Here is a 13,328-nt window from a genome sequence, read left to right on the forward strand (position 1 = left end):
GGTGTACACAGGTAGACTTAATCTTATGCAGGAGGTGCAATCTGAAAGAGATTAGGGACTGCAAAGTGGTGGTAGGGGAGTGTGTTGCTAGGCAGTATCGGATGGTGGTCTCTAGGATGACTCTGGAGGCCAAGAAGAGGAAGAGAGTGAAAGAAGAGCCAAAGATAAAATGGTGGAAGTTAAAAAAGGAGGAGTGTTGCATGCAATTTAGGGAAGAGGTAAGGCAGGCAATAGGTGGGAGTGAACGGTTACCAGATGACTGGGAAACAACTGCAGAAGTGGTGAGGGAGACCGCCGAGAAGGTACTAAGTGTATCATGCGGGAAGAGGAAGGAAGACAAGTATCCTTGGTGGTGGAATGAGGAAGTACAGGAGAGCATAGTGCAGAAGAGGTTGGCGAAGAAGAAATGGGATGGTCGGAGATGAAGAAAGGATACAGGAGTACAGCTGATGCGGTGCAAGGCGAAGAGAGGAGTGGCAAAGATAAAGGAAAAGGCATACGACGTGTTGTATGCCTTTTGGACATGCCTCGGACAGTAAGGAAGGAGAAAGGACTTTTACCGATTGGCAAGACAAAGGGACCAAGCTGGTAAGGATGTATAGCAGGTTAGGGTGATGAAGGATAATGATGGGAATGTGCTGACTAGGGAGGAGAGTGTGTAGAGAGGGCGGAAGGAGTACTTTGAGGATCTGATGAATGAAGAAAGCAAATTAGCAGGGATGAGGTGAGAACACACCTCACACCTAAAAATTGCCAAAAGTTAACAAAAAATACAGATGAACAATTTGGCAATGTGCAGTAAACCTAAACTCTCTAGCAGCAGTGAACCCCAGTTGCTACATAACATTTTCTCAGAGCTTATGGACATTCAGGGGGTTGGGTGATGCACTGCAGAGGTGTGGACTAGTGATGAAATGTTTAGCTCTTTATGGAGATTCGCACTTAAGGTGTGACTGTAAAAAGATTAATTTAATCTTCCGACCTTGATTTTTTGATTCAGTTGTTAAGGAGTGGGTTCAGCTCTGAGTTATGAGTGGAATTCTCACAATTATTTAATTCTGTCAAATGTATTCATTTTGGAATAATGCAAAGAGGAAGTCAGTCACTTTCAATATCATTATGCCAAGCGCCTTGGCCTTTTTTCCACATAAATTAAATCTCCAGTAATTAATTTCTCACTAAGGGCTCTCTGCTCTTTTCCTTCCAGGTTTCAGTCTCAGTTCAGCCTGTGTGTAGCTGCAGTTAACAAGTCGCGACAACTGACTCTTTTGTCGGAGTGACTCCAGAGTCATTTAAAAGATTAGTTCACTGTGACTGAATCATTCACAAGTCTTACATCACTGGTGTGGATTCAGATTGTGGCGTTTGAAGATTTATTTACGATGGATTTAGAATTAATTTAGATTTATCTGCACAGCAGTAACTGTGACGCCACTGGAGGTCAATGCCTGCATGGTGATGGGGGTATTTAGTTAAAAAACCAAAATGAGCTGCTGTTGAAATGCTATTGTCCTTTTTGGAGATGGAGAGCGTATCCCACAATGCATAGTGGGTAAAGGTTTCCATGCAGCGTCGTCATGACAACACAATGTAGTATTTCTGAGAAGTCATCTTTTTACTCACCTACTAAAAACTCTGGATGATAATACAAATATGTTTTATCACTTACACAACATATTACATAACACTGTAAAATGCAACATACTAAATGTGTGTTGGTTTTCGGATAGTTTTTTGTTAAATCAAATATGGGTTTGTTTTTTTTTACAAAATAATCTCACGGATTACGACTTTAAAAAGGGGGTATCCTGAATACCATCTGAATGAAGTATTAGCATTCTGATTCATACCAAAAAAATACATTCGAGTATTTGACTTGTTTTTTTACATTGTGGTGGTAATACAATTCCACAGATAAGGCGCCGTTTCGGCATTTTGTTTAGCGTCTGAACATTTTATTCCACCAAGTACATTTTATACATGATATACAAGAAATGTGTCATGATCAGGATTTGTGCGTTTCTCTACAGACAGTTAGCATTTAAACAAGCTCAACAGAAAAAATAATAATAATAATAATCAAAGTACACGTGGAGGTGTGTTCTGACACAGGGTTAGGGGATGAGGAAGAGGAGGCAGGCGGAGGTGAAACAGGGCCCATTGGCGTGTATTTTTTCTCAGTCTTTTAAACAACAGCTGGCTTGTGGGCCAAAATGTTAAATCAAGGGCTTGCAGGCCAATATGCAAATAGTTTGTGCGCTCCAGCGCTTTAGTGAGCTCCCACCGTGTCGTGTCCGGCGGCTTGGGTATCCGGATTACTCCTGGTCCAACATGTCCCGCAAGCACGCCGATCCTCACTGCGGGGACAACAAAACATTTATTATTTCCTGGGTTTGGGATCGGACGACTCAGCGGAGTCGCTTCGTTGATTCGCCCGATCCGCAGCAGCTGAGCGGCCCCGGGATGGGAGCCTGCACTGCCTGTCTACAGCAGCGGCTTGACCACACCCCCTTGGTCCGCCACAGTAAAAATTTAAATTAAATAAAAAATTACCAGCATTATGGTTGCCCTCAAAGGGCCGGTCGTAACTGTAACACTGTATAAATGTAACTACTCCTTAGTCAGTCTCTACATTAGATTATTATTTATTCAAATATTGTACATGCATTTACATAAATGTAAAATTATATGTAAGCACATTGCTCTGTTTTATCATAACATAAATCGCTTCAATTTATCAGGTGAAAAAACCCACATTACTCCACCAATCAAAGATCACATTTTTCAAGTGAATAACAAATATCATCAAACACAAGTTATTACAACAACTTTGTTCAAAACTTTTTCGTCACAGAGAGGGGCAGAACTTTGATACAACAAATAATTGTGGGCTGCTAAGAAGATGTGTGACAGATGTAATTAGCGTAAAATAGGATTGTTTCAGTTCACAGCTATATTGATCAAGTTCTGGGTGAAGGTGATGAGGTGATGCACACATTGCAGGTGTGCCATCGGTAGTTAGCTCCACCAACTTTTCCCAGGGTCATTTAGTTTTACTTACGGACCTTTCCACCCCATCAAAAATGTCCCTCCCCGTCGTCGTCCCATGTGTGGCAGCTACATCTAAGAGCTCCTCACTGACAGTGAAGTCTGCCTTCACGCCTCTTATAAAATTGGATAGATGCGCTGTATCCGGGTTGTCTGTGCTTTCATCAACAGCTAATGAAAAAGCCAGGTAACTGCGTGTCTCTTTGGCCGGCTGTGTTGTCAGATCACCTGCTAGTTCCTTAACCCAGTCTGCGATTGTGTTTCTTGACAAACTTTTAAATTTTTTAAAAGTCTGTATCTGGTCGGGGCCTTTTGCATGCACCGCTTCAAAAATGTACCCTCTGAAAAACATTTGGAAGCTCGGGCGATTTCTTCAGCCACAATAAAGCTAGGTTTCACTGCTGCATCATTTTTGGCTGTCGCTTTTGTAAACATATTCTGCTGCGATTGCAGTTTACCTTTTAATTCTTGGAAAATTTTATGTTTTTCTTGAAGTTCTTGAAGTGAACTCAATTTAGCATACTTGGCTCAGTGTTTGGTGTCAAAATGCAGACGTAAATTGTATTCCTTCATCACCGACACTGCCCCGTAACACAAAAGACATACCGTTTTTTTCCTCATGAAACGCAAACATATATTCGCTTTCCCATCTTTCATTAAATTGCCTTCCCTCTGCATCAATTTTTCTCTTGTTGGACATTTAGGGATTATTTATACATCTTTTTCAGCTCCATCACTTGTTAGAAAACTGCTTTAATTAAACGCCGATATGGAAACACTGCAATCTAGTAGCAGGATGCCATCATTTTGTGGGTCACAAAATTGACATGCATTGTGGGAGAGGTAGTTTGTGGTCACTGTATGCTGTAAAGCAGCATAGAATTTTATTTTAAGACAATCATGTGCCTTTTAAGCTCTTGCGGGCCACATAATATGACGTGGCGGGCCTGATTCGGCCCGCGGGCCATGAGTTTGACACGTGATTTAAAGACAGGAAAAGCACATTAGGCACAAATGCACACACACACACACACCACACATTCTTGATCACACACACACACACACACACACACACACACACACACACACACACACACACACACACACACACACACACACACACACACACACACACACACACACACACCAATCCCCCATACAAAACATTTAAATTACCCAGAAAGGTCCAAAATACTTTTTGACACCTGGTCAAAAAGTACACCGGTCTTAATGAACATGACTTTGGGGGGTATTATCTTCCTCCGTGTGTGTGTGTGTGTGTGTGTGTGTGTGTGTGTGTGTGTGTGTGTGTGTGTGTGTGTGTGTGTCCAGGCTTCCCTCGTGACTAATGCATCGTATAAGGCAGAGGGGTCGTTTATAAATAACATGATTGTCATTTACAGAGTGGAAGCGGGGGTGGGAGGGGTGTGTCTGTTGGTGCACTGTGTGTACTTCAGTCTGTGGCATTCCTTAGAGGGTGTCCTGTGAGTGAACAAACACCTCAATGTGTGTGTGTGTGTGTGTGTGTGTCCCACTGTATGGATCAGTGGTTCTCAACCTAGGGTCCGGGGACCCTCCTCTGGTCCTTCTAGAGCTTCCAGGGGGTCCCCAGAAAAAATGATTAATAGTTAAACTTCACGCTTATTTTATGTATACTTTATTCAGAATTAGAGACAGAGATGATTTCCAAATAGCAGTCTTCATTTATCGTTAATATTTAATATCAAGTGTGGCAGTTTCGCCTACATTGCGCACCCAAAGTAGCGTGTTCAGTGACCTCCGGCACAGAGACACAGAAGACAGGGGTTGTAGTTTGAGTGTGTGTGTGTGGGGATGGGGGTTTTACCTGTTGCTCATTAGACTAACCAATGAGCAACAGGTATACAGCCAATAATAATCCTGGGTCCCCAATTATCTAGATCCAGGTCAGGTCTGGCTGCTCAAACCACACCATCCCCACACCACATAACCCAGACACTAAACGGAGGCCAGGGAGAAAACCTGGCCAAAGCCCCCCCCCCCCCCCTCTGAAACAGAATCCCCATGCCTAAACCAACAAATGTCCAAAAAAGAATTTCCAGGGGACCTGGTTCCCTGGAACACCATGGTCAACCACGGTAAATCTTGCTGTACTATAAAACAAACCTTAATGCTCTGTCAAGCCCCCTGCCCTTACTTTCACACAAGGTTGCATGAAGATGGAATGTGATCTGGTCTTCATAATACAGTGTAGCATTATCTGAAAGAACACTCTTTACAACATGAAAAACCTTAGGCAATGTGTTTTAAAAACTATGTAACATACAAAAATGGCTATTGTCTCATATAAAACATGTCAAAAGTCATTGAAATAATTGAAAACATCCCAGACAGAATCCCATGGCATCTCCACCTCAAATTGGCCAAACTCTCATCCCACGTTTAATTAGAGAAGCTTAAAAGACCATTAAGGGTTTATCTACACTATATTATGACAACAAACTGGAAAAACCCAATCGCACTGAGGGAAAAATATCCTGTGTGAAGCCCTTCTACAATTCTATCTAGAAAAACAAAAATCATCACATCATCACATTATAAAATAAATAAACATGGAGAGATTCCAAAAATATATAATGCTATGCAGATTGAGAAACGGCTATCACTTAATAATGATAACAACAAAATTCATTGAGTGAACATAATGACAAACACATCCTATAATTTAGGATAAATGTAATTCGACAAACGTCTTTACATCACAACGTTAGGATCGTGATCTCAGTTCACATTGAATGATACTCCGTCGTTGTTGTTTTTCCAGTCCTCTGGGAGGTTGGGTACTCACTTGCAATGAGATGCGTATACCTACGTTGGTCATTCTACCATCTTAACTGCTTCTGTGGTGGTGAGGAGGATCTGGAACGATCCCAGGAATCCCTGGACGGAGTTCCACCTTTTCCTCCGGAAGTTGTGTATCACCACCCAGTCACCTGGTCATTTTAGTGGTCCTTCAAGTGGGACTGGTAGGGTTGCTTTGACCTGGGCACATAGACTTAAACACTTGGGTGAGAGAGACACATTATGACAACATTGTTTGGTCTAGGTCCATGATTGAAAAATGGGGTACGTGGAATAATTCTGTGATTCCCAAACAGTTATGTTGAATAGCCGATTACAGTGTCAGTACCAAAATATATGCATGCACCCTAGTCTAAAAACAGAATAATATTATCATTATGTCAAATATGTAGGAGATAATGTCCATACAATATTGATTATACTACAAAATAACCGACATTGTGTAAATCATGCAGGGTTTTAAAATTGTCCTCGAATGCATATCTCGGATGGTGCCTGAATATAATCCCATCTACTCAATCCATTAATTTAATAAAATCTAAAAGTGACAAATACCAACTGGACAATCTGATCACTACTGGTTTACTTGATGTAATTCAGTGACTTTTGTCGACAGAAGACAGGCCCAACGGCATTGGTCTGCTGGTCAGCACTTCATGCGAGAACAGTCGGGTCACAGCATGAGATTGTCACAAGATGTTTTCAAATTTAAACTTGAAATTTTGGAATGCCCAAATTAAAAGCCATTGAAACGGCCAAAATATTTCACATTTATTTTAGTTTTTCAATTGCCAGTAAGCAAACGTTCACATTCCATTACCACTCTAGTGTACAAAACAAAACAATTATTCCTCTGTTTTATAATGTATATCAACAGCTACCTTTTTCAATGTCAAGTCAAGATCACCTCTAAGGTTAAAAAAAAAAATAATAATAATAATAATGCTGTTTGATTATACTTTTAAGCAATTACCAGCCTTACTAAAAACAGTAACCAGTTGGGATTTGAACACACAAACACTACTGTATATCACACCAAAACTGACAATTCACTCATGCATTTTTCTCTCATAATTGTCCCAGCGGTGGCTGCTGGGAGGAGCTAGCTACAGGCTGTTACCCATGGTGGTTGCTGTAGCTGCTTCTCCCCCGGTCCTCCGCCGGACCCCCTTTGTGCTGCTGCTGCCAGTTGGGAGAGGGTTGGTACAGGGGCCACTCATTGACCCACTGATGGCTCCAGGCATCTTCGGACAGCCCTTCTGTGTCCCTTTCCAATGCCGGATAGTCCCTGTTCAGGTGCCAGTGTGGCATTTTCGCCTACCATGCATACGTTCATTCATTCACTCTAGAGGGGTGCAGATACAGGTGTTGTGTTCTGTTGTCCGCAGTTTTAAACTTCTAACCAATTCCACTTTTATATAACATGTATATTTTTACGGTTAAATAAAAGCTTTTTTAAAAACAATGATTTTGTGTGTCTATAATCACAAGAATAATGCAGAGTTTGCCCCATTCAGCAGGGTGACAAGTTACCATGTAGCAAGTAGCCATGTGCCTTTGTTGGTCCTCCATCCATTTTCATTCTGGGAGCTGGCTGAATGAAGCCAAGTGTCGAGAAAACTGGGGCTGAGGGTGCCTAGCTCAGAAGCACAGTTTGCGGCACCCTCATTATTAACAAGCCATAGCTTTAAAAATATTTGCTTGATTTGCACAAGTGACACCTTGTTTCGAAGCTCTGACTATACACTTTCAAATTATGTGAAAAATAAAGTCAAAGCGTCATAAATGTTCCTAAAACCCGTGGTGGGTCACATAATGTCCAACATCGTTGCTATATTGGGGAGGTCAAGATCCACCAGTTAAAGAATGCAGTGTGTGCTGGGGGCTGCAGGCCCCTCCATGGAATCAACTGCTGCTTGCCCGGCTCCGAACCGACTTTCATGAAATTTGGTTTGGAGTTGGGCGAACTACGCTCGGCTCCGCCGAGGAGTCTGCTTCGCTGCACACTGCACCTGCCCACCATCGGATCTCGACCACTCCAATATGATTGACGTGCAGATGCATTAAGGTGAGAGTTGACGATCAAGTTCATTGCGTTTTAGTACATGTTGAAGACGAGACACTGGTAGTAATTTGCCATTTACTACAGTACCAGCGTTTCCCTTTTGCATGGGATAATGATCGTACGGTGTACATCAGACGAAGGGCAAAATGACCTTATAAATATGATACTTATCGACATACTTACACATATCTTACACACTACAAAAACTATCATACAATATAATTACCAAACAATAACGTTGGTAATTTCCTGTTATTCTTTACATACATTGTCTGTCTGTCTGTCTGTCTGTCTCTCTATCGCTTTCTCTCTCTCTGTCTGACTGTATGTTACACCATTGGACACATTTTGGCCGTTAAACTACAGTATTTTCCGGCCTCCTCCCAAATCGTGTTGTTATTGTTCTTTTTCTAGAGACTAGTTTTCCTTCCTTCTTCTTACAGCGCCTCAGAGGGAGGGAGAGAGTGATGGACAGAGAGAGAGAGAGAGAGCGGCTCAAAAAGAGACTTCCTTTGCAAAAGGTCTCACCGCCAACAGAATTTTGTGTTCCAGTCATCTTTCCCGGGAAATCCTGCACAAATCTCCCATCCGACACAGTTCCACTTCCCGGCTCACAGCTGTGGCGTGTGTGTGTGTGTGTGTGTGTGTGTGTGTGTGTGTGTGTGTGTGTGTGTGTGTGCTCAAATGGTCTGGGCTGCCCGCCCCTCCACTCTCCCCTGCACATGGTATGCTCCATTTAAATAGCTGCTTGTCATCTCTCCTGCTCTGTGTCCTCTCACCAGTCAGCTGCAGGGAGCACGCAGCGCAGGGACAAGGGCTGGCGCTCAGCACACACACACACACATTCACATGCACACGCGTTCTCTCAACAGACACACACACACACACACACACACACGTGCATTCTCGCTTGGGCTCATTCTTTAGCTGAACTCTAACACAAACACAGGCATGCTTGCAAGACACTGACTCTCTCTCTCTCTCTCTCTCTCTCTCTCTCTCTCTCTCTCTCTCTCTCTCTCTCTCTCTCTCTCTCTCTCTCTCTCTGTCATACTTCTACACACACACACACGCACACACACATACACACACCTTGCAGAAGATAGCGGTTACACAGCACATTTTCCCTGGGGCCGCCGGATACTTCCGTGTAAGGAAAGGAAAGGAGAGAAGGACAAAACTCCTCTGAGCTTTGAGGATTTAACTCGGGATTCTTTTTTCTTTCTGGGAACAGTTTTTCGAGTATTTTTTTATTTAGTTTTTCACATCATGACACCTTGTCTGGATTCTTCCCCTCTCCTCCTCCTCGTCCTCGTCCTCCTCCTCTTCCTCAGGCCAAAGTGGTGAAGATGATGGAGGACAACAAGCAGCTGGCCCAGCGCATCGACGGGGCCATCCAGTCTGCCAGCCAAGAGGTGAGCACCCTGCGGTCGGAGCTCAGCGTCACCAGCCGCAGACTGGCCGACCTGGGGGCCGCGGAGTCCTCAGCCAACATGCTGCACACCCTCCAGCACCAGCACAACCACCACCTCCACCACCACAACCACGGTGAGTGAGGGGGGAGTGAGGGAGTGAAGGAGGAGGGAGAGGAGGGAGGGTAAGAACGAGTTGGTCCGAGTTCCTGCAACACCCTCAACCATCACCACCAAACATCAGGGTGGGGTGGAGGGATGGAGAGGGAGAGATGTGTATGATTGAATGATTTGGTCCCAGTTCCTCCAACACCCTCAGCCATCACCACCAAGCATCAGGGTGAGAGAGGGAGAGGGAGGGAGGGAGGGAGGGAGCGAGGGAGAGAGGAGGGGAGGGAGAGGGAGGAAGGGATGTGTGCATGCTTGTGGTGCCTCCAACACCACAAGCCTCACCACCCAACATCAGGGTGAGGGGTTGTGCGGAAGAATGAGTTGGTCCAAGTCCCTCCAACACCACAACCATCACCTCTACTCCCAGGGTTTGAGTGGGGGAGGGCGGAGGGAGAGAGGGGGGAGGAAAGGGGGAGGGATGGATGGATGGATGTGTGGAATAATTTTGTCATATTCTTTCCAACATTACAACCATTACCACAATCAGGGTGAGAGTTGGTGAGGGCCGGTGGGTGTGTGTGTGTGGGGGGGGGGAGTGCATCCAAGGACATGCTACTCAATGTGAAATGGCTTTAGTGACTTTAAATGTTAAATGTATGTTAAATACATTTTTTTTTATAAATTAATAAAGTGGAGAATTGGATAGAAGAGTGAGTTTGACGAGGCATAACGAGGCTAAAATTGAAATATAAGAAATCTTAGAATTGACATTTTGTGGGTGTGAAAATTATGGAAATAGAGACGATAACTGAAGAAAAGACCGAAAACCCAACCCCATCAATAAAAAACATTTCCCAATCTATTCTACCACTCTACTTTGTGACATACAGTAACTAAAACTGCTTTCACAGATGCACTTCAACCCTGAAATCATCCAGCGGAGCTGTATTTGTGAACACAAATGTCCGAATAAGTTGGACCGAACATTACACTGACTTTACAGAGCCAGCACCCTAGTCTGGGCACAAAGTCTGGGTAATGTCCGACTGAGTGGTATGTGTGAACAGAGCAAGTAATTGTCCGAAGCATTCACAGTGAGCGAGTGGGCGTGTCGCGTGTTGATGACGTCTCTATCATTTAACTGGTGACATCATCAACACGCCCACTGGCCGAGGGTGAAAAAGGGTTTTGCTTTCCTTTATATTCCTTTCCACTCTTTCGTTTATATTGTGGGTAGGTCCAAAAACATGGAGTATCAATGCAAAAAAAGTCACAACTACTGATAAGTCAGTAGCCTCGACGGCCATCGTGGGTGTGTTGTCAAACTCCACAGCGTCATGCATCATTGCGTCACGTCCTGCCTCCTGCATGCTCTACCCAGGCTCCACCCCTCGTCTTAACCAAGCAGAGTATTTCCAGGTACTGTAAGTGTAAACGCGTCTGGCACAGACAATCTCCGGTTGTGTGTTATACGTGTGAAAGGGCAACTCCGGACAATGTCTGGACCTGATTGTCAGGACTTCATGTGTGAAAACAATTTTTGTCACATGACCTGCAGCTTCTAGTCCAAGTTTTAAATGTTTTTTTGCGATATTGACTCGTTTAACCCCACTAGGGTCCCTAATGTGGGGGTATTTTAAAAAAAAATCGATTAATTTCAGTAAATCACTTAATTACAAAAATCAATTCGTGTCATATTTTCATTTTCGATTTGTCAAAAGAGCACAATAACTGGGTGAAATGCAAAATTAAAGTGTTTTTACCTCATGTTTAGCTGAATTAAGCCTCCCATTATAGCTGTGTTAGCTCTGGTTGTGTTTTTTTGGGGGTCTGAGGCGCTCTGGTCCAGTCTAGTCCAGATCTGGTGATTTGGTATGGTATGGTATGGTATGATCCGGTTTTTGTCTTTTTGTGTTAGTATTCCATTGCCACAACAACGGTGTCATCATGTGGAGTTTATGGTTCAGAAAATTGAACAATCCATGGAGCTCGACAGTGGCTGTCGGTGTGAAATTTGGTGTGTGTGTGTGTGTGTGTGTGTGTGTGTGTGTGTTTAACTCTATCTGCCCCCCATGTTGAATCAGTAACCCTCTGGACCTTTATAAGGGGGTAGCATTGCACTTTGGAGGATATAAAGTTACCCCCTTCCTAGTAGGCTCTTCTTCCTTACCCCCCGCCCCCCCCCAAACTGGCCACATCACTTTTGGAGGATGAAGGGGGGCGAAGTGGGTCGGCTTTCTTGGTTTGGGTTGCCGTGGGTTACTGTTACCGAGCGCAGTCTGAATGGCTGCGTGCTCTGCAGAATGCTGTGTGTGTGTGTGTGTGTGTGTGTGTGTGTGTGTGTGTGTGTGTGCGTGTGTGTGTGTGTGTGTATTTACATTTGCAGCCAGAAGTGTGTGCCTGTTTACACACACACAAACACACACACGTCCGTATGTGTGTGATGGCTCTGATACAGTTCATTCCGTCTCTTATCTTCCAAGCTTCCACTCTGAAAGGAAAGGGACATCATATCACACCTTCCTCCCAGTTCGGAAGGAAGGAAGGAAAATTATTCCTTTTTTTTATTTTTTCAGTTTTTTCTGTTGTCCTCAAATGGCCCCTCATAATTTAGATATTTTATTTTTTATTTTTTACCATATTTAACCAAGACTTTTACATAATTTTACATAATTAAAAGCCACAAATACCCTGACATATTTGCTCTTAAATGTACTTGAAGCAGGGACAGAGAGGGGGAGAGAGAGAGGGCGATAGGGACAGGGGGTGAAAGACAAAGAGGGAGAGATGGGGGGGGGGGGGGGAATCCACACTACGTGATGAAACCAGGCGTTCTGCAGATAAAACCTTGTGACACGAATGACTCGACTCACCTTGCAGAGTCATTTGAGTCATTTGGGACAGCTTGTTTTAAAACGTTCCATTTTGTACTTGACACTACGACACTGGTTTTATCGTCTGGTGTTTCAGTTTCAAAATAATGGGTCCAGATCATCAGATAGACAAAACCAAAAGCTCAAGAACCAAAATGGGGAAGTATTAAAGAAAATGTTGAAGAAGATTGTAGACAGAGGTTTTTCCCAGACAGTAGAGCAAGTACTTCCTGTTAATAGTCTGACTACGCTACTCGTCGTGTAAACTCAGGTGTTTCAGTCATCGATATAAACACCTGAAACAAATGATTATCTTAACCCAAGTATTGAGCTTAATCTGGATATTCAGTGCATGTAAACACACTGAATTATGAGTCAAGTCACACAAGCGCATTTCATATCAGGGCAACACAATGGGCTTTACAAAGAAGTACAATCAAAGAAAGAACATTGTCGTCAGCTGGTCCTTTCAAAAGAATGCCCCTGAAACAACAGCAATAACAAGGGCCCTGATTTTTTTACTCATATAAATGAAACCAGATTTAGTTTTTTACTTAAGTAACTGAAGTAATTAAAACTAAAGTAACTAAGGTTACGTAACTGTGTTAGAAATGCAAATGCAAGTAGAGCTACGTGCTTCCAAATGTAATGGAGGAAAAAGTTGAAATCCTCCGAAACTGAACATAATTAAAGTATAGATATGTAAAAAATTTAGTTTGATACAGTGCTTAGTTACATGTACTTAGTTCCTTGTACTCAGTTACTTTCTGCGGCCCAATCGGCAGCAGTAACAACAGCCCAGGTCGTGGTTTGGTCGCGTGTCAGCTGTTTTCAATGGAGCAGTGCTGTCGCTTTTGTTCTACGTTCATTACTGTGTGTGTGTGTGTGTGTGTGTGTGTGTGTGTGTGTGTGCGTGCGTGCGTGTGTGTGTGTGTGTGTGTGTGTGTGTGTGCGTGTGTGTGTGTGTCTACACCTCAC

At 43.4% G+C, this 13,328-nt stretch overlaps 1 protein-coding gene across 2 annotated transcripts in view; it reads left to right on the plus strand.

Annotated features, from left to right (window-relative positions):
• Positions 1-8,906: 8,906 nt before the first annotated feature.
• LOC307240681 (kazrin-like) overlaps positions 8,907-13,328 on the plus strand; it is a 152,517-nt gene continuing 148,095 nt past the window's right edge. For both annotated transcript variants that reach the window (XM_080014522.1, XM_080014523.1), the window contains exon 1: positions 8,907-9,502. In XM_080014522.1, the coding sequence (XP_079870648.1) occupies positions 9,304-9,502 (199 nt within the window). In that variant the 5' untranslated portion in view covers positions 8,907-9,303. The remainder of the gene's footprint in view (positions 9,503-13,328) is intronic.

The sequence above is a fragment of the Zeus faber genome (genome assembly GCF_960531495.2).
Source record: "Zeus faber genome assembly, chromosome: 15".
Lineage (NCBI taxonomy): Eukaryota > Metazoa > Chordata > Actinopteri > Zeiformes > Zeidae > Zeus > Zeus faber.